We start from the raw sequence: 19,452 nt of genomic DNA, 5'->3' as shown, positions 1-19,452 counted from the left end.
CCTCTTGGGGTTGCCTGAGGACAACGTGAGCTGGGGTGCGGGGTGCACTGGCTCTGCGCTCTGTGCCTAGTAACCTCTCAGCGACATTTCTCAGGGACAGGGAGGGATCAGCAGGACGGGCCTAGGATCGCAGAGGCCCTCCCCAGTCCTGCCCAGGGACTCCCGCCTTTCCTCGGTATTCAATCCCCTATCCATTTCCCTCAACTCGGTTTCCCACCTCTCCTCTGAGTCCCTGGAAACCCAGTCCCTGCGAAGGTCATCCCTTCCCGGCTTCCCCTCTCCCCAGGTGGAGGCAGCAGGGATCCTGGCCCCTTTCCCAGAGGCTGCTGCCTCATCCACAGGAAGGACACAGATCCCCCGGGCCCCGCCCCTTTTGCCCCTTTGGGAGGCTACGTTGTTCTATTCTTTAGTCAAATTCTTTCACCTTAATTTTACTGTCTCACTTCCTGGGGGTTCCTTTACCCAAATCGTTTACTTACTTGCTCTAAACTTTTCTTTCACTTTCCACAATACTGCTTCAGATAACTCACACAGCTGGCTTTACTTTGACATCTTTATCTTTCTAGGGGTCCTTCCAGCCGTTCTCTATCAGAAAACCCCAGAGCCCATCTTCCTTGTCTATCTCCATTTTCCTCCCCTTTATGGCTCACGGGGCTTTAGAACATCAGAATTAGGTGTATCTTCCCAACCAACCTCTGACTGCCTCCTCTTCCCAACCTCCAGCTTAGGGCAGAATCAGGAGTCAGAGTCCCTGGGCCTTGCTGGAGGACCTCTGAGCTGACCACCGTTCTGGCCCCTATCCCACAGTCTTCCCAGCCCGTGTTTGTCCACTTAACTTCCTGTCCCCTCCTGCTGCCGTCAGTTGGCCATAGTAGCAGCCTTCCAAATGGACTTCTTGCTCTCTCCCCCACTCATGGTAAGCCTCCTCTTTTAAATTTATATTTATTTTTTAATTGATTTTAGAGAGAAAGGAAGGGAGAGGGAGAGAGAGACATCTCTCAGCAGCCTCCTGCATCCTCCCACTGGGACAGAGCCTGCTACCCGGGCATGTACCCCAACCGGAACACAAATCAGTGACGTTTAGGTGCATGGGACAACAACCAGCCAACCACGCTGTGCCACACCGGCCAGGGCTAGAGCCACCTCTTCTGAAGAGAAAGCCCAGTCACTTCTTGGCCCACAAGTCCCTGCTTCATCTGGCTCCCCAGCCTCTCCAGCTACACCTCTCCCCATCCTCCTGCCCAGCCTCAACCCTTCTGTCTTTCACTTCCTCAAACTCAGGGAGTTTCTGCAAATCACTTGCTGTTCACTCGGACAGGATGCCTTTCAACCCGCTGTCCCCACCCTCACTGACCAAGCTCCTCCATATGGCGGAGTCCTCAGCCTGCAGCACCACCTCCTCCCCAGAAGACTTCTTAGGCACAGATCCTGACACCCTACCTCGTCCTCCCTGGCTCGTGTTCCCCTGGGACACTTTCCCTTCATAGTACCCACTGCTGGGAGAAGGCCTTGTGGGGATCTTTGATTAATGTTTTCCACGCCCACTAGATGGTGGATTTCACGAGAGCAGGACCCTTTCAGTCTTGTCACTTTGGTATCCTCAGTCCTTGGCCCCAGGGTGCGTGCCAGGGTGTACTACAAGCCTTTAACAAGAGAAGAGTGGCTGGGGTTTGTGATTTGGCCAGACACATGTTCTCAGCAGTGTTCACACTGCTCCCACCCTGCCATCACACACACGGCCTCTCTCCTCAGGGGTGAGGTCAGATGCTGTGTGGGAGAGATAGGCCACTGAAGCCCAACAGACAACCTTCGCTCTGGGGAATTCTGTGGCTAGGATACCACTTCACCCATACCATTCGTTGACTGACCAAGTAGTCTGCACCATCAGGGTACTCACAGGCAAAAATAAGCTCACAGGCAAAAAGAAAGCACAGACATTTTTTTTTTGTTTTTAAATATATTTTATTGATATTTTACAGAGAGGAAGGGAGAGGGATAGAGAGTTAGAAACATCGATGAGAGAGAAACATCGATCAGCTGCCTCCTACACACCTCCCACTGGGGATGTGCCGGCAACCAAGGTACATGCCCTTGACCAGAATCGAACCCGGGACCCTTCTGTCCGCAGGCCGGCGCTCTATGTATTGAGCCAAACCGGTTAGGGCAAGCACAGACATTTAAAAAGAAAACATCTTTCAGGAAAATTATTAGAACACACTGATCAACAGTTCAAGATTAGCCTAATCAACATATTACAAAAGATAAGGGAGAATATTAGCAATATGAAACAAGAATATACTAGTATATAAAAAAGAATAAGCAGAACTATTAGATATGAAAAATATAGCTGTTCCAGTGATCTATTACTACATAACAAATTACCCCAAAACATAGTGGCTTAAAACAACAATCAACAAAAACATTAATTTGCTCACAAAGCTTCAATTTGAGTAAAGCTTGTCTCTACTCCACATGGCATCAGTTGGAACCAGAGGATTTACTCCCAAGATGCCTCACTCACATGACTAGCAAGTTGTGACTGGCTGTAGGCAAAGAGCTCAGTGAGACTGTGGACCAGGGCACTGGGTCCTCTGCATGTGACCTGTCCGTGGGCTGCGTGGCTTCTCCACAGGATAGTGGCAGCAGTCCATGGGTAAGCATCCCAAGAAGCAGGGAGTAGACGCTGACAGTTTCTCCAGGCCTAGGCCTGGAAACAGGCACTACATCACTTCTTCGTATTTTACTGGTCAAGCAGTTACAAAGTCCCGATTTAACAGGGGATTGGAAGGTACGGTCCCCATCTCTGGATGGGAGAAGTATCAAAGAAATATGGGACCAGGTATAAAAATTACTGCAATAATATCTGAAACAAAGAATACAATAGGTGATCTAATAGCAGAAAGTTATCATTGAGGATGAATTAGAAAGTTGGAAAGACCAAATTAAGGAATTCTCCCAAAAGAAGAAAGTAAAAATGATTGGTGATTAGGGGAATGAGGGGCTGAGGAGTAACTGCTTAATGGATATAAGGTTTCCTTTTAGGGTGATAAAAATGTCTTAGAGCCAAAACCGGTTTGGCTCAGTGGATAGAGCGTCGGCCTGCGGACTGAAGGGTCCCAGGTTCAATTCCGGTCAAGGGCATGTACCTGGGTTGCGGGGCACATCCCCAGTAGGAGATGTGCAGGAGGCAACTGATTGATGTTTCTCTCATCGATGTTTCTGACTCTCTATCTCTCTCCCTTCCTTTCTGAAAAAAATCAATAAAATATATTTAAAAAAATGTTTTAGAACTAGAAAATGATGGTGGTTACACAACATTTTCAGTGAACTAAATGCCACTGAATTATTCATTTTAAAATGGTTAATTTTATGGTACGTTCGTTTCTTTTTGAAAAAAATTGATTTCAGACAGGAAGTAGGGAGAGAGAGATAGAAACATTAATGATGAGAGAGAATCATTGATCGGCTGCCTTCTGCACGCCCCCCCCCCCCCCCCCCCCCCCCCCCCCCCCCCCGGGGATCAAGCCCACAACCTTGGGTATGTGCCTTGATCTGGAATTGGATCTTGACCTCCTGGTTCAAAGGTCAATGCTCAACCACTGAGCCACGCCAGCCAGGCAATGTGTTAATTTCAATAAAAACAAATTGTTAGACATATAGAGAGAACTGATAAATACACCAGCACAATAGATTTCAACACAACTGTCACAGTTACAAATAAGTGAAGAAAAAACCCAGCAAGGATATAAAAGATTTTAACACAGTTAATGAACTTGACCTAATGGACATCCATATTTTTGCCAAGTATACTTGGAACACTTACAAAAATTGATTATTGGTTGTGAGGAATACCTCAATAGAACTGCTTCCAATCATGATGGCATAATAGGGGCCAAATGTACCTCTCTGTGTAAATTAAATAGAACTGTATAAAACAATGGTTTTCAGACAATATACAATAGGTGATATAGGACTGTGATCCCAGATGGAAGAGAAATAAATGATGTGAGTCCTATGATTGTATTAGCTTATTGCCTAGAGATAATTTCCATGCCATAGTGTGGGAGTGTGTGTGGGGTGGGGGGATCCTCAACTCAGAACCTCATGGTCCTGCTGAATTGAGGAGAAAAATAGCCCAGCCAGTATGGCCCAGTGGTTGAGCATCGACCTATGAACCAGGAAGTCACAGTTCTATTCCTGGTCAGGGAACATGCCCACGTTGCAGGATCGATAATTCTCTCATCGATGTTTGATGTTTGTATCTCTCTCTCTCTCTCTCCCTTCCTCTTTGAAATAAATAAAAATATATTTTTCTAAAAGAAGAAAGAAAATTCCCTAGCCGGTTTGGCTCAGTGGATAGAGCATCAGCCTGCAAACTGAAAGGTCCCGGGTTCGATTCCAGTCAAGGGTTATGGGCTGGATCCCCAGTGGGGGGTGTGCAGGAGGCAGCCAATCAATGATTCTCTCTCATCATTGATGTTTCTATCTCTCCCTCTCCCTTCCTCTCTAAAATCAATAAAAAATATATTAACAAAAAAAGAAAGAAAGAAAAATAAGCCCTGCATTTGAGAAGGCCAAAGCAGCTAGAATCTGCAGGACAGAATACCATCGAGGAGGAAGCTACACAAAGAGAGAGGCCTGGAGATCTGCAGAGGGTCCCCCCTTGAGTCGTTCAGAGGATTGATCAGTACACACATACGAAGAAGTTTATATAAGACCAGAGAAAGAACCACTGGAAATATGTCGGCCGAATAATTCTAGAGCTCACATATCTGTGTTCCTGCCAGTGAGGGTGAAAGACCTTTCAATATATGGAACATGAGCTAGACTCCTCAGAAGAGCATTGCCTTAGGAGTCAGGCTAAATTAGCTAGAGATGAAATAACAGTCCTGACAAAGCTTTGAGGTCAACCCCTAGAAGCGGATAGACCCATCCTCCCCCAAATTTGGGTCAGATGTCAAGACTGATAAGGCTACATGTACTCCAAGAGGATGTAGAAACTTTATTACTCGCATAATAAGGCTTTCTGGGGAGAACAGGATGACCTCCCAAGCCAGTCCAAAATGGCTTCAGAGAGCTGAGAAAGGGCCCTGACTTGGAGCTTATGGATATACTGTACCCAGGAAAAGATGCTCCACATCATTTAGTCATAGATAAATGCAAACCAAAACCACAATGTGAGATTGGTGGCGAGATATCATTTCACACCCTTTAGGTTAGCTATTATCACAAAACATGCAAGATAAGTGCTGGGGAGGATGTGGAGAAATTGAAACCCTTGTACATTGCTGAGTGGGGATGTAAAATGGTACGGCTGCTATTGAAAACAGTATGGTGGTTTTGCAAAAAGCTAAACCTAGAATTGCCCTATGATTCAGCAATTTCATCCTAGGCATGTGCCCAAAGGAATTGATAGCAGGGACTCAAATAGATACCTGTATGCCAATGTTCATTGTATAGCCAAAAGGTGGAGGCTACTCAGGTTTCCATCAACAGATGAATGGGTAACAAACTGTGATCTCTATGTACCAGGGATTGTGTGTGTGTGTGTGTGTGTGTGTGTGTGTGTGTGTACCAGGGACTATTATCTACACTAATAAAAGAAAAACATGCAAATTGGTGTCACTCTGTTACGCCAACCAGCCAATTGGATGAGTATGCAAATTAACCCAACAAAGATGGTGGTTAATTTGCATATGCAGGCACAGAGCAAAGACTGAAGGCTCTGGCCAGACTGAAGACTGAAGACTGAAGACTGAAGAGCCAAGCCTCGCTGCAGCCAGACCAAAGGCCTGGGTCCCGGGTGTGGGAGGAAAACTGGTGCCAGCAGCCAGGGGAAGGAAGGCCTATTGCGCGAATCTTCGTGCAATGGGCTTCTAGTTCATCCATAAAAAGGAATGAAGTCTGGATCGCCCCCTCCCATGCGAAAGAGGAAGGACACTCACACCTGGTTCCATGCCTAAAATGTTTATTCTTAGCATATGTTTGTGCCTGGATGACTAGGAGGGGGACTTTGTGAGACTCCTAAGGTGACCTCTGGGAAACTGACCAGGTCACCAGAGCCACAGGATGAGGATTGAGAAGGTGGCAGTAGCCATGAAGCCTAGGACAAGGTGTGGGGAGGCTTTTGGGGGACTCTGGAGAATATGATTGCTTGGCCACTTGGTCACATCCAGGTGTGTGGCCAGGTGTTCATGCTGAGTCACAAGGTGGGAGTGGCAGGACCTGCCCACCTGCCTGTCTGGAAACTCATCCTCTGCAGGGTTCTGGCCACTGTTTTCATCTCTCACCTGCGGGTGGGAGTCAGTAGTCAGTGGCTCCCCCAGTGCACCCCTCACCTGCACACCACGGAACCATCCTTTTGCTCAGCCCACCTGTTCCACTCGTCTGAAGACCCGTAGCAGATTTCCACGAAGGACGCCCTGGAGCTCTTTCTCACTCCAGCCACGCCTCAGTAACTCTTCTATCAGAACCGGGTATGTGGATACATTCTCCAGCTCCCGAGGGAACCTGTGCAAACACCAGCCAGCCAGCTGTGGGACCATGGCCCTGATCCTTGTCTATGGCCATTGTCCCAACAGCCCCAGTCACATGGGAAACTGAAGGCCATTGTTCTTTAGACTACTGAACGCCACTTTGGAAGCTCTCTGAAGACTAGGCTTCTGTAGCATCTACCCACTGAACAGATGACCAGCCCACAACAGACCTGCTGGGTTGGGACCGGAGCTTGTGCAGGCAGATGAGCTCTGCCTGTGGGAGGTGATGACCTCGAGTGGCGGTGGGTCCAGTGGACCACAGAAGGGACAGGGAAAGCCCAGGACACAGGCCCTGAGAGTGGAGAAATATAAAATTGTCTGGAAGACAAGAGCCTGTGGTTGCGGTTTGAAAGATGGGAGGACCACAGGATGGGGAACTATAATTCCCTCCTCTATCCCAGTCCAAGAAAAAAACCAGGGAAACACTCACCGGCCAGACCCGTCATAATTTCCACCAATCCCGATGAACTCAGATCCAATGACTGCCTTGATGTGGTCAAAGTGATCTAGAGGGTGGAGGTTGGTGGTGGGCAGCACTGGGCTGGAATTAGACCCTGGGATCAGCCCTGGGGAGGTTAGTGGTGGGCAGCCCTGCCCTGGTCTGGTGAAGCTCAGCCCTGGCCAATCCCCTTGCCCATAGTACTCCAGGCCATGGCAGCTGACTCTACAGAGCTCCTAGCCAGTTGTGAATTCTGAAGTGGCCACAAGCTGGACACTGGACCTAGAGTGAACTTCAGAGCCACCTCTTTGGATCTTTTCCTGCCCAGAAGCCACCCTGCCTCTGGGTTCCTTGAGAGCCTGGTTGGGGTCTGCCTGCCTGTCCTGTCCAGAGACGTGGGAGTAAAACTGAGACGCAGAAGCAGAGGCAGATGCTTGCCCAAACCCATCAGCATTGATTGTGGGTCCAGATCAGGTGGCCATGAAGAGCTGTATATACTTCCCAAGGTCTGCCTATTGCCCAACAGGTGTGCTAGCTCACTGGAGCCATCCTGAGGACCCCGGTGGCCACAGACCCAGGCTAGAACTGCGCAAGGAGTTGAGGTCGGGCTTACCTGCCACAGTGGACACATTAGCAAACAGGTTGCACTGTAAAATCCCCATGGACAGCGTCACCATCACAATGCCACCATTCTTTTTCTACAGGGATAAACGGATACTCAGTTTGGCCCTTCTGTCCTGATGACCTGCCCCACCCCTGGAGGGCCCTCCTATTAGGACCATACTCAGTCCTGGCTTCAGAGATTGGAAGAAACTTCTCCTCTGGGTTTGTGGGTCCCTGGGTGGAACTGATTTGGACTTGAGTTTCAGAGATGGGGAGGGTTAACCAGCCTTGAGTCCAAAAGTGAGGCCTGGGCTGATAGCTTTGTTCAGGGTCAAGAATCTTTGTATGAAGCATGCTTAGCCCTGGTTTGAGGGCTGCGGTGGCCACTCACAAGAAGTTGCAGGATGTCGTCTGGAACATTCAGGAAATGGTTGCACACAGCCCTGGCAGCTGAGTGTGAGAAGATCACAGGAGCCCTTGATACCTTCAGCACTTGTTGCACCAAGGCGTCTGACGCATGGGACAAGTCCACCATCATGCCCAGGCGATTCATTTCCCCTACCACCTTCTGCAGGGACAAATTTTTTGTTTGTTTATTTGTTTGTTAATCCTCCCCCAAGGATATTTCTCCATTGATTTTTAAGGAGAGGGAAAGAGAGAGGGAAAGACAGAGAGAAACATCGAAGTGAGAAAAACACATCGATTAGTTGCCTCCTGAACAAGCCCCGACCAAGGCCCATGCTTGGGAGGAGCCTGCAACCGAAGTATGTGCCCTTGACTGGAATTGAACTCGGGACCCTTTGGTCTGCAGGTCTTTGCTCTATCCACTAAGCCATACCAGCTAGGATGGGACAAATATTTTATTTGGGGAGGGTGTGTGTGTCATAGATGCACGTGTGCACATATCTATAGGGAACAGGTGGGTTCGGGTAGGGAACAGGAGTCCTCACCTCACCGAAGCTTGTCAACCCACTGACGTTGGTGTAGAAGTGGTCTTCAAACTTGACGGAACTCTCTGCCCTGCAGAACAGCCAGTGGAGGGCCATCTAGTGGGCCACACCTTGCCATCAGAGCCTGGGGACTCTGCCATCCCTCTGTTCATGCATCCCACCTCCAGAGCAGGGTAAGGACGTAGGCCAGCTGCTATCTGGGAGTGTGAGGGACCTGCCGGCAGTCCAGCCTCCCTCTGGACACCTCTGTCCTCACCTCTCTGGCAGTTTCCCCGCCATCCTGTCTATCATTTCACTACACTCACCAGGGCGTGTTGCAGGTGAAGGTGAGTGTCAGGTAGCGCACTCCCAGCAGATAGAAACTACGCAGAACAGAGAGGCTGCTGTCCAGTGAGTGACCGCCCTCCACACCAATGAGGCAGGCCAGCTTTTGAGTACTGTTCAGATCTAGAAGAGGGTGGATGATCAAGTGGTCCGGAACCGAGCCAGACGCACCAGAGGAGTCTCGTGACTATCCCCAACCCTTCCCCCCATTTGACTGCCCACCTTTGACTGAGGTCACAAGCTCCAGTTCAGCGTAGGAAGCACACATGCGATGAATGAGGTCAATCTGCTCCAGCGTGAGGCGTATGGCATCCTGTCCCTGGGTCTGGCAAGGGACGTAGGCTGACCAGAACTAAGGGTAGGCCCAAGGGTCCAGAATGGAGTCAGACCTTTGGCCTGCCACTCCTCCTCAGCCCCCAAGGTACTCATTAGGGTCAGTGGCCTAAGTGAGGCCGACCCCATGGCACCTTGATAACCATTCAGCTTGCTGCCAGCAGCCAAACTGTGGACTCAAGACACATCATCCTTGCCTGCTGTTTGTCCGTGTGCTGTGTGAATACCCCAAGGCCAACTCACCATGTCCTTTGTGGTCTCGGCACCTCCCACCATCACCAGGGATTTTCTGATCATTTTCTGTGTGTCTCCACAGAACCTAGGATCTATGTGGCCAGGCTGTCTTGGCCTCCAACATCCCCACACTCCCCAGCAACCACCTGATGACACATTGTGTCCTATGATACCCAGTCACCAGGTTCCTGTGGCCTCCACATTCCCCAGCAGCCATGCTGTGGCCCCCTGTGTGTCCCTGTGGTACCTGTGCACCCACAAGGCCATCCACGAGCTTGTCCAGGCTGGTCTGGCCACGACTGAAGTTGCGCAGGTTAACATCTTGTAGCCTGTTCTGGAAACGCCGTCTCAGGAGCTGGGGCAGATGGTTGTGGCTGGGGGTGTCAAGACAAGGTTAGAGTGCGGACATGGCCTCAGGTCAGGCAAGACATGTCAACATGCCTAGACCGGCCCTGTCCCACTCCACCTTCCCACCTCACACAGGCAAACAACAGGGAGACCTCTGGAGGCTCAGCTTGGGTTCCACCAGAAGCGGGATAATGGGGAGAAAGGGCCCATGAATGATGATGGAGAGAGTGTATTTAGGGGAGGTGTGAGGGAGCCTCCTCGCTAGCCCAGCGCGCGCAGGATCCCCTCCCCTGCCTAGGGGTGAGTTCAGCCCCCACCGCCCCCACGCGGCATCTACACACCCATCCACCAGCCGGAAGTCCCGCATCAGGGCCTGCGCGCGCTCCCGCAGTCTCAGGGCTCTGGGGGTGCTTGGCGTGGTTGGGGCACTGGGGACGTCGGGCATGGTCTTGGCGCTGGTAGTTCCCAGCGCTGTCGGGGCGCTGGGGGCGCCCGCAATGGTCCGAGCGCGGGTCACTGGCTTCAGCAGCAGCGACAGCAACAGCAAGAGCAGCAGACACGGCAGAGGCCGCCAGCCGAGCACGCGGGGACACTCGCGGGCCGCGGGCCGCATGCTGCACAGGCGGGCCGGCGGGCAAGGGCTGGTTTTGAAAGCCTGAGAGAGGCAGACGGTCAGCCGACCGTCGACTTAGACGACTCAGCGGCGCGGCTTCCAGAGCTGGAGGGTCAAGACGCTGGGAAGACTTCCAGGGATCCGGAACGCCGTCGCACTGCGTGGCCGCCAGGGGGCACCGCGGCCCTCCTGCTCCCAACGGGGAGAGCACCCCAATGGGCCAGGCAGGCCTCGGCCGCGAGCGCCCTCTGGCGACGCATCGTGGGCTCCCTCCACCCGGATCCCTCTGTCTGGGCTTCTGATAGGGACCGACAGACGAGGGAGTGGGCCAGGGGGGAAACTGGGAGGGACCCAGTCCAGGACTTGTACCTCGGTTGGGTTGTAGGCTCCTCCGCAGCCGGGCCCTGGTGAGGGGATGTGCAGGAGGCAACCAATCGATGTGTTTCTCTCACATCAATATTTCTGTCTTTCCTTCTCTCTTCCACTCTCTCTAAAAATCAATAGGAAAATATCCTCAGGTGAGGATTTTAAAAAAGAAATTCAAAATCTAAAGATCCTTTAAGTATTTGTATCTCCATTTCAAATGTGAAATTAGGGCACCTTATGACCTCCTTAATTTCTATTTGATGTGCACTTTTCCGATAATAACTGATATTCTCATTAGGTGATTTATACATTTCCAATTTCTTTCTCCACATTTATTTGTCTAAAAAGGTATTTCCCTTCACTTTTGAAGAATATTTCACTTCACAGAATTCAACAGTAGTAGTTACTTATATTCAGCAGGTAAAGATATTCCACTGTGTAAAGATGTCCATTATTCCTTCCTCCCCCACCCCCACAAAAAAAAAACCAAAACTTTATTATTTCCATTTGGTTCAATGCATGGGAGAGGACTCCACGGTGGTTAAAAAGATGCTTTGCAGGCCCTGGCCAGTTGGCTTGGTTGGTTGGAGCATTGCTCTGTACACAAAAAGGTTACAGATTCGATTCCTGGGTTGTGGGTTCTATCCCTGGTATCCAGAGAAAACCGATCAATGTTTTTTTCTCTCTCCTTTCCTCTCTCTAAAAATCAATAAAAATATACCCTCAAGTGAGGATTTTCGTGGTTTCAGGGAGGTCAGCAAAAGCTAGACACCAGAGGAACTCAGGGAGGCCCCTCAAAGGCCTCTGGGCTCCAAAGGCTCCTTGCCTGCTTTGAGGGTGAGCCTCTTGAAGAGACACTCACTTCAGCCCAGCCTGGGGACGGGCCGGCCTTCAGAGATTAGTCAGATCGTCGCCCATCTTCTTGATGAGTTTCACTTCCTCATCCAAGAAGTGGTTTTCCAGGAAGTCGGAGAGATGAGGTTCTGTGAAGGTAGAACCAGGCGTGCAGATCCAAAAGGGCCTGGTTCAGGTGCTTTTCCATGACCATGGCAGCTTCCATGACATCCTGAGTTTTACCCCACTTATCTTGGGAAGGCTTCAGCACGTCCTGGAAATGTATTCGGCCACCATGCTGGTTTTGCATCTTTAAAAGATGCTGGGTGCCCTTGCACTTCTCCTCTGACACCTTGAGGAAGTGGCCCCACCCTCCAGAGCCACACTGTAGTGGTCAAAATAGAAGCCCAGAGAGAGGTAGGTGTAGGAGGCCCGCAGAGGCAGCTTGACCAGGCAGTTGAGGGCAGCCTCCACCTCGGTGGAATAATTCTGACGAATTAGGGGGCTCATGGTTGTTTAGCAATAAGGAGTTATGGTCCAAAAATGGTGTTTGCTGCCCTGGCTATTATGGCTCAGTTGGTTGGAGCATCTTGTACACTGAAAGGTGGCGAGTTTAATTCCTGGTCAGGGCACAGACCAGGAATTAGAACCCAGTTGTATGGAAGGCAACCGATGATCTCTCTCTCAAATCGATGTCTGCTGTTCTGTCTCTTTCTCCCCCCTTCCTCTCTCTAAAATAACACACACACACACACACACACACACACACACACACACACACACAATGGTATTTGCTGGTCTTGGAGGCTGAGGATGGCTGAGGTGGTTCCAAAGGTGGTGAGTGGAAAACAGGTTGGAGGGAGGGTGGTTGGAGACGAAAAGGGGTGTCCCTGAGTATGTTCTGTCCTAGCACTGTTGAAGCAAGAGACGGATCCGGGGGGATGCCAAGGGCACTGCCCCATTATTTCTATTGAAAACTCAGTTGTCAGTATTGTGTTCCTCAAGTTAATATGATTTAAAAAATATGACTGCTTTTAAGATAATCTTTTGTCTTTGGCTTCTTGAAGTTTGACTTTGAAATGCACAGTTTGGGACTATTATGAATAGTACTGCTATAAATATTATTTTATATGCCTATGGGGGAATGTATGCATGCATTCTTCTTGGATATATACTTTGAGTGAAATTGCTTCATCATGGGATATGCATAGACTATTAGTATTATCATTTTTATTAGCCATTACCTATTATCATGTTTATTATTATTAACTGGCCTGGGGGTTAGATGGGGTGATTGTCTTTAAGTAGCCTGTGCCTCTCAGAGAGGAAGTCTCTGGGGGTCAGGGAGGTGTGGCCCCATATCCAGGGCAGTCCAGCCATTGGAGGGCTCTGTCCAAATAGGAACAAAGGTCATTTGTGATCCACACAGGTTCCCTACTTGGGAATGTGAACTCAAATTCTCTGAAAGATCGTCAAATGGTGGTCCGTGGGTCAGGATGGGGATTGAGGTGCGCGACCCAGAGGGAATCCACCCTCATGCAGCCAGAACCCAATTGCTTGGGGTTCCTCAAGCCGCGACCAGCATGTCTTCCTGGAGTAACTGATGGCTGAACAGGAGGGTCCCCCACCAACCACCAGTATTGGGACCCACCACAGAGAAGGACAGTCATGCCTGGTTCCAGTCTAAAATATTTATTTTCAGGAAATATTTGTGCCTGCACAAAGGGGCAACTTTGTGGGGTGTCCACAGCTGCCAAAGTGACATCTGGCAGAAAGAACTGGGTCACCAGAGCCACAGAATGACGACGGGGAAGGAAGCAATAATTGTGAGGCTTGGGGCAATGTGGGGGGATGATTTTGAGAACGACTTCTTAGATGACAACTTCGGTTTCCAATGCGTAGGAGACTCCATTAGTTTCTGGTCTGGAGCCAAATAATGTCTCTGATGCAGCCTCGGGAGGACCGAGCGGCAAGAGCTGCCCAGCTGCTCATCTGGGAACTCATCCTCTAAGGGCCTCTGCCCCTTGTTTTCCTCCCGAACCTGGAGGCAGCAGTGGGTGGTGAGGCAGCTCCCACAGCCTCCCCCAACCTGCTCAGCCTCCCGAGCGATGCTTTCGCCCGGCCCAGCACACCTACCTGCTCCACCTGTCTGAAGACCCGCAACAGATTTCCTCGAAGGACACCCTGGAGCTCTTCCTCATTCCAGCCACGCCTCAGCAACTCCTCTATCAGTACTGGGTATGTGGACACGTCTTCCAGTCCCTGAGGGAAACTGTATGGCCGCCAGGCAACCAGTTGGCGGGCCCCATATCTGTTCCCTGGTCCTGTCTCAGAACCACAGCCCTATGTGTTCGGGATCCACTGAACCCCAGCCCCAGTCAGATACGGGAAATGGAGACTGGGAGAGAGTAAATGATTCACCCCCTACTCTTCGTTTTTCAGAATCAAAACTTCCTTGAATATTCGTCAAAACTCATTTGAATTGTATTAAGATCTATGCCTTTCACTGAATGCAAATTCTTCCTCTATGTATAAAAAGAAGAGCTTTTTAAGAACTGGATTGAGTCCAGCTGGTGTGGTTCAGTGGTTGAGCACCGACCTATGAACTAGCTAGGCAGATGAGCTGTCTGGTGGCTTGGCCAAATATGATGACTTAGAGTGGGGCCAATGGGCCACAATCAGACAAGAAAGTCCAGGAAACAGTTCCAAGGAGGGGAGATGCCAAGTGGGCCAGCAGACCTGTGGTCAAGGCCTAAAGGCCATGAGGACCAAGCTGTGGTGGACATGGAGACTGTGAAGGCCCCACTGCACAGCTGGCTCCTGACAAGCCACGGGGAAGCACTCACCTGCTGGTCCCATCATAATCGCCGCCAATACCAATGAACTCGGATCCAATGACTGCCCTGATGTGGTCGAAGTGATCTGGGGGATGGAGAGTCAGCAATATGGGGCTTCCAGGGCAGGGGTGGGGGGTGGGGGACTGGACTCTGCTGATTCCTCTTTTTGCAGCCTGTAGGCCATGCAGGCCAATTACTTCACGGCTTGGCCCCCAGTGTGCCAACTTGAGAGCCCTGAGCTTTTGACCTGATGTGATCCCAGCTGTCTCTAGACTGGACTTCAGATTTCTAGTAGATCCCAGCGCTACCAGTTTGGGCCATTTCACATCAGGATTCACCCTGCCTCACGTCTCCTTGAGAACCTATGGGTGCTCCTTTCCATGGATGTGAAAGATGGGAGAGGGACAAACACCACAGAGACCTAAGGGGCTGCCCAGTCCCTTGGCCAGAGGCAGGGGCAGGGCATTTTGGGAACTCCTACGGAGACACCCAGGCTTTATGTGTAACTGCCTCTCTTATACCCAACAGTATTGCACTATCCACTCTGTGACTCTAGCTGTAACGGCACCAAGGTGCTGCGTATTGTGCATGTTTCAGTTTTGGGGGTCTGTGCCTACTGCCAATGGATGGGTCAAATGTATTGGTTGTTCTGAGGGTCCCCAGAAAAGCTTTAGGTCCAAATCAGAGCTGCTCAGAGAGCTCAGGTGGGGCTCACCTGCCACAGTGGACACGTTGGCCAATGGGTCGCACTCCAGCACGCCCACGGACAAGGACACCATCACGATGCCACCATTCTTCTTCTGCACGGGTGGAAAAATTGACACTCAGCTTGCCCCTCCCTCCCCCAGCACAACCACCTGCCTGTTCACCGGCTGGGCGCCTGTGAGGAAGGAGTTCCACCATGACTTTGAGGTCAGAGGAAACGTCATCTCTCTGTTTTGTATGAATGGAGGAGAGTCAGTCCTGGTTTGGGTGAGGTCTTGGCCCTGGGTTTCAAGATTCAGAGGAGTATTTACCACCTAGAACCCTATGTTGGGTTCAAGAGTTCAAGGCAGATGTTCAGCTTAGGGTTTGGGAAAGTTGAGGGCGCTGGGGCTCAGGTTCAAGGGTTCCTGTTGCAAACCTCTTGCTTTAGGTCAAGGGCCAGGGTGGTGTCTCTCACCAGAAGCTGCAGGATATCATCAGGAACATTCCGTTCATTCTTGCATACCCCCCGGGCAGCTGAGTGGGAGAAGATCACAGGTGCCTGCGACACTTCCAGGGCCCGTCGTGCCACGGCGTCTGAGACATGGGACAGGTCTACCATCATGCCCAGACGGTTCATTTCCATCACCACCTTCTGCAGGGAAAGGTTGGGCAGAAGGCATCAGGGGTGCACATGTATGTGCATTTATTTGTAGGGAATGGGTGGGGTGTGTATATGCAGGTGGAGCAGGGTATGGAACCAGGGTTCTCACCTCACCAAAGCTGGTCAGCCCGCTGACATTGTTGTAGAAGGGGTGGATGTCCTTAGCTGAGCTCTCTGCCCTGCAGGGTGGTTAGGAGGCAGTCTGACTGGTGGCCATAACTGGGCCACAAGAGCCGAGAGGCCCTGCTGAACCCCCTATCCCGGGACCCCCTGAAGAGCAAGAGCAAGAACCCATGCTGGGCTGTGCCTGGTAGTAGGAAGACCCTGCTGGGGGGTCCAGAGTTGCTCTGTGAGCCCAGATCCCCTCCCCACTCCAGGGTCAGAGCCAGATTCCAGGGATAAAGTATGGTCTGGGTCCCAGTGGTATCTCGGGCAGATCCCTGCCTCCGTGGGCCCAGACCATCTGCACCGTGCTCACCAGGGTGTGTTGCAGGTGTGGGTGAGGGTCAGGTAGCGCACACCCAGCATATAGAAGGTACGCAAGACGGAGAGGCTACTGTCCAGTGAGTGGCCGCCCTCCACACCAATGAGGCAAGCCAGCTTCCGGGTGCTGTTCAGATCTGGGGGCAGGTGGGTGAGGTGGTCACTTTCAGGGGCTGGGGTAGCTCCATCAAGTCCCTACCACCACCCACCAGCCTGCCTACCTTTATTTTTTTATTTTTATTTTTTTAAATATATTGTATTGATTTTTTTACAGAGAGGAAGGGAGAGAGATAGAGAGTTAGAAACATCGATGAGAGAGAAACATCGATCAGCTGCCTCCTGCATATCTCCTACTGGGGATATGCCCGCAACCCAGGTACATGCCCTTGACCGGAATCGAACCTGGGACCCTTCAGTCCGCAGGCCGACGCTCTATACACTGAGCCAAACCGGTTTCGGCCTGCCTACCTTTAACCGTGGTCACAAGCTCCAGCTCAGCATAGGAGGCACACATACGGTGGATGAGGTCAATCTGCTCCAGGGTGAGGCGCAGGGCATCCCGATCCTGGGTCTGGCAGGGGACGTAGGCTGACCAGAACTGGGGGAAGGCCAGGGATCGGCTTGGGCGGGGCCTGCTTTGGAGCTCCTCCTTCCAAAGCCTCCACAGCCCACACAGCACCCAGGGGACCCAGAGACCACATGCGATAAACCGCGTGCTCCCTGCTACCTGGACGCCCACCCAGCTGGTTCACCATGGCCCCTGCAGCCCCGAGCACTGATGTCACGGCACCTTTTGGGGTCGCTCTGGTAACTGAGTTGCCACGTGACTAACGTATTGTGGTCTCTAGGGCCCACAGTCCCCCACGTCCCCCAGCAGCCAGCAGCGCCTGGTGTGTCCCTGTGGTACCTGTGCACCCACGAGACCTTCTCTAAGCCTGTCCAGGTTGGTCTGGCCCCGGCTGAAATTGTGCAGGTTCACATCCTGTAGCTGGTTGCGGTAAAACTGCCTCAGGACCAGAGGCATGTCATTGTGGCTGGAAGGAGGTCAAGGCAGGGTCAGCTCAGGGGCAAATGGGTGGACTCCTTTAGGCCTGGAGGTCAGGCAGGACAGGTGGCCAGCCTGGGCCAGCAAGGCGTTCCCCACCCCACACTGTTACACACACCATACCAGGACCCTATGAGGCCTGGGCTCGGGCATTCCCGACAGGGAGGGGGTGATAGAGGGCGGAAAGGACATCCCTGTGATGTGAGGGCACCCCCTCCCCAGCCCAGGGGGGAGCTCAGCCCACACCGCACCTACGCACCCATCCACGAGTGGGAAGTCCCGCATCAGGGCCCGAGCATGCTCCCGCAGATTCGGGGTGCTGGGGGTTCCGGGCGAGGTTGGGGCACTAGGGGTGCTTGGCGCAGTAGAGTCGCTGGGGGCCTCGGGCCCAGTCTTGGCACTGGGGGTGCCGGGCGTGGGAAGGGCGCTGGGGGTGCCCAGCGCTGTCGGGGTGTCCAGCGCTGCCGGGGTGCCCAGTGCCATCGGGGCACCCGGCTTGGTCTGGGCGCGGGTTACCGGCTGCGGCAGCAGCAACAGCAGGAGCAGCAGCCGCAGCAGAGGCCACAGGCAGAGCATGCGGGGACACTCGAGGCCCGCGGGCCGCATGCTGCGCAGGTCCCGGCAGGCGGGCAGGGTCTGGGCTCGAGAACCTGAGAGGCAGGAGAAGGGCCGAGGGCGACGGTGGGGTCCCAACGGTCGGCTCCAGCGGCTCAGCAGCGCGGCCTCGCGAGAGGGGGATGAAGTCACAGGACCTTGCGACCCGTGGGCAGAGATCTGCGATGCCGGAGCGCTGCCGCCAGGGGGCGGCACTGCCTCTCCCCTCCGGCCCGGAAGGAGCCCCCCCCCGCCCCTCCCCCGCAGCGCGTGCCCTCCCAGTGCCGGCTCCCCGCCCTGCCCCTCTCCCACACCCGCTGCTCTGCTGGGGCCTCTCTAGGTCCCTTCCCACCCCCCCACCCCCCCCCACAGCCCCCCCGCAAACTTGCTCTCAAGAGAGAGGGCCTGGAGTGCTTCTGCCAGAGAGTGGCCCCTCGGCCCTGTGACCTCTCCCAACCTTATCACATCCCATCTGCCTGCCCCTGGGCCCCTGGGCGCCCCTAGGACCACTTTATGGTCACAGTGTCCTGGGATCCCGGCTTTCCTGCGCTGGGTCACAGGGGCTGAGTGTGAGGGAGGAGATAGTCTCTGGACATGAGGGGTTGACTTTATGGACCCTGGATTCAGGTAGGGGCCCCCTGCCCCTGGCCTTCTCCTTCCCTTCCCTTACCCCCAGCCTGCGTGTCTACCCCCAGGGAGTCCAGCCAGGAGACCGCCCTCTCCCATCTTCCCCACCAGCCCCAGGAAAGAGCTCTCCCCTCAGACAGGCTACACCTCCCCACCGTCCGAATGGAGGGACTTTGGGGATGTGACCTGGGCCACCACCTGGAGAGGGTCAGGGAGCACTTACTCAACAGAGCAGAAGCACAGAGAGTACTCTACTTGAATGGAAGGAAATGAGTTCTTTCCAGGGCAGCAGAGCCTCAGTCCCAGCAATATTCCTCCCAGAGCTGCTGGCTGACCTCAGCGTGGAAGCCCCCCGCCTTGTTGAGGTCAGAAGGATGGGTCCTAAGGAAAGGCCTGGGAGCTTGGTTTTTGTGGCTACAACCGCCTTATCTGGTGGCTCCTCTGGGCTAAGTTCCTGTTCTTGCTTGGCAGGCCCCACCCCATTTCCAGCCTCAGGCCCTCATCCTAGCTCTCTCCTCCAAGAACCCCCACCCACACACCCACACCCTCTCTCACACCCGTAGGGGGGGGGGGGGACGGGACGGGACGGGACGGGACGTCCCTTATCACAGAAGTTGAGAGGATTCTGGGTCCTTGCCCAAACTCCTTCCTTCCTCAACCTCTCAAGGTTGTATTCTGTACCTTGGCACCCCCTGGTGTTGCTCCATCTTTGTAACCTTTCCCAGGTGATAGAAGTGACCAGTGCAGGGACAGCGGCCTAAGTCTGAGGCCTGGAGACCCTAGGAACCTCCCCCAAATAAAGTGAGCAAAACTCTTCCTCAGGGACTAGAGGTCCTGGGCTACCCCGAGGGGAAGGAAGGGCTCCTCGCTTGGGTATATTTGAGGAATTATGCACTTGATGTTGCCCAGTGCCTGTTGTTGGCCAGGAGGAAGGGCCC

At 52.7% G+C, this 19,452-nt stretch overlaps 2 protein-coding genes and 1 pseudogene across 4 annotated transcripts; all 3 read right to left on the bottom strand.

Annotated features, from left to right (window-relative positions):
* Window positions 1–5,972: 5,972 nt before the first annotated feature.
* Window positions 5,973–10,511, bottom strand: LOC118674402 (dipeptidase 3-like). Its single transcript, XM_036346186.1, has 10 exons — window positions 10,109–10,511; window positions 9,667–9,793; window positions 9,075–9,204; window positions 8,834–8,975; window positions 8,529–8,598; window positions 7,970–8,146; window positions 7,589–7,673; window positions 6,967–7,042; window positions 6,375–6,510; window positions 5,973–6,290 (listed from the first exon to the last, which is right to left on the bottom strand). Exons 1-10 carry the CDS (start codon window positions 10,378–10,380, stop codon window positions 6,054–6,056), a joined length of 1,452 nt encoding a protein of 483 aa, XP_036202079.1. The 5' UTR covers window positions 10,381–10,511; the 3' UTR covers window positions 5,973–6,053.
* A 1,029-nt stretch (window positions 10,512–11,540) lies between these two features.
* On the bottom strand, window positions 11,541–12,090 carry LOC118674768 (annotated as a pseudogene).
* Window positions 12,091–13,256: 1,166 nt separating this feature from the next.
* LOC118674632 (dipeptidase 2-like) lies at window positions 13,257–18,984 on the bottom strand. 3 transcript variants are annotated; one of them, XM_036346647.1, is made up of 11 exons: window positions 18,738–18,984; window positions 17,553–17,943; window positions 17,156–17,282; window positions 16,717–16,846; window positions 16,244–16,385; window positions 15,875–15,944; window positions 15,580–15,756; window positions 15,133–15,217; window positions 14,427–14,502; window positions 13,717–13,852; window positions 13,257–13,621 (listed from the first exon to the last, which is right to left on the bottom strand). In XM_036346647.1, exons 2-11 carry the CDS (start codon window positions 17,897–17,899, stop codon window positions 13,364–13,366), a joined length of 1,548 nt encoding a protein of 515 aa, XP_036202540.1. In that variant the 5' UTR covers window positions 17,900–17,943; window positions 18,738–18,984; the 3' UTR covers window positions 13,257–13,363. The 3 variants fall into 3 exon arrangements, with proteins under 3 accessions (XP_036202540.1, XP_036202542.1, XP_036202541.1); XM_036346649.1 differs by lacking the exon at window positions 17,553–17,943 and having other exon boundaries at window positions 18,738–18,981; XM_036346648.1 differs by lacking the exon at window positions 18,738–18,984 and having other exon boundaries at window positions 17,553–17,962.
* Between the last annotated feature and the right edge of the window lie 468 nt (window positions 18,985–19,452).

This window comes from Myotis myotis, unplaced genomic scaffold (assembly GCF_014108235.1).
Source record: "Myotis myotis isolate mMyoMyo1 unplaced genomic scaffold, mMyoMyo1.p scaffold_m19_p_19, whole genome shotgun sequence".
Classification (NCBI taxonomy): domain Eukaryota; kingdom Metazoa; phylum Chordata; class Mammalia; order Chiroptera; family Vespertilionidae; genus Myotis; species Myotis myotis.
Note: the sequence above shows the minus strand (reverse complement) of the source record. Positions and strands in the feature narration are given on the sequence as shown.

Bases quoted from the DNA above. Each gene is read 5' to 3' on its own strand.
- LOC118674402 (XM_036346186.1), bottom strand. From the start codon at position 10,380: ATGCGGCCCGCGGCCCGCGAGTGTCCCCGCGTGCTCGGCTGGCGGCCT. The intron at 9,205-9,666 runs GTACCACAGGGA...GCCTACCCTTAG, and splicing joins ATGGCCTTGTGGGTGCACAG to TTCTGGTCAGCCTACGTCCC. The intron at 8,599-8,833 runs GTGAGTGTAGTG...GCTGTTCTGCAG, and splicing joins TTCACCTGCAACACGCCCTG to GGCAGAGAGTTCCGTCAAGT.
- LOC118674632 (XM_036346647.1), bottom strand. From the start codon at position 17,899: ATGCGGCCCGCGGGCCTCGAGTGTCCCCGCATGCTCTGCCTGTGGCCT. The intron at 17,283-17,552 runs GTGCGTAGGTGC...ACCTCCTTCCAG, and splicing joins GACTTCCCACTCGTGGATGG to CCACAATGACATGCCTCTGG. The intron at 15,757-15,874 runs GTGAGAACCCTG...CTTTCCCTGCAG, and splicing joins GGCTGACCAGCTTTGGTGAG to AAGGTGGTGATGGAAATGAA.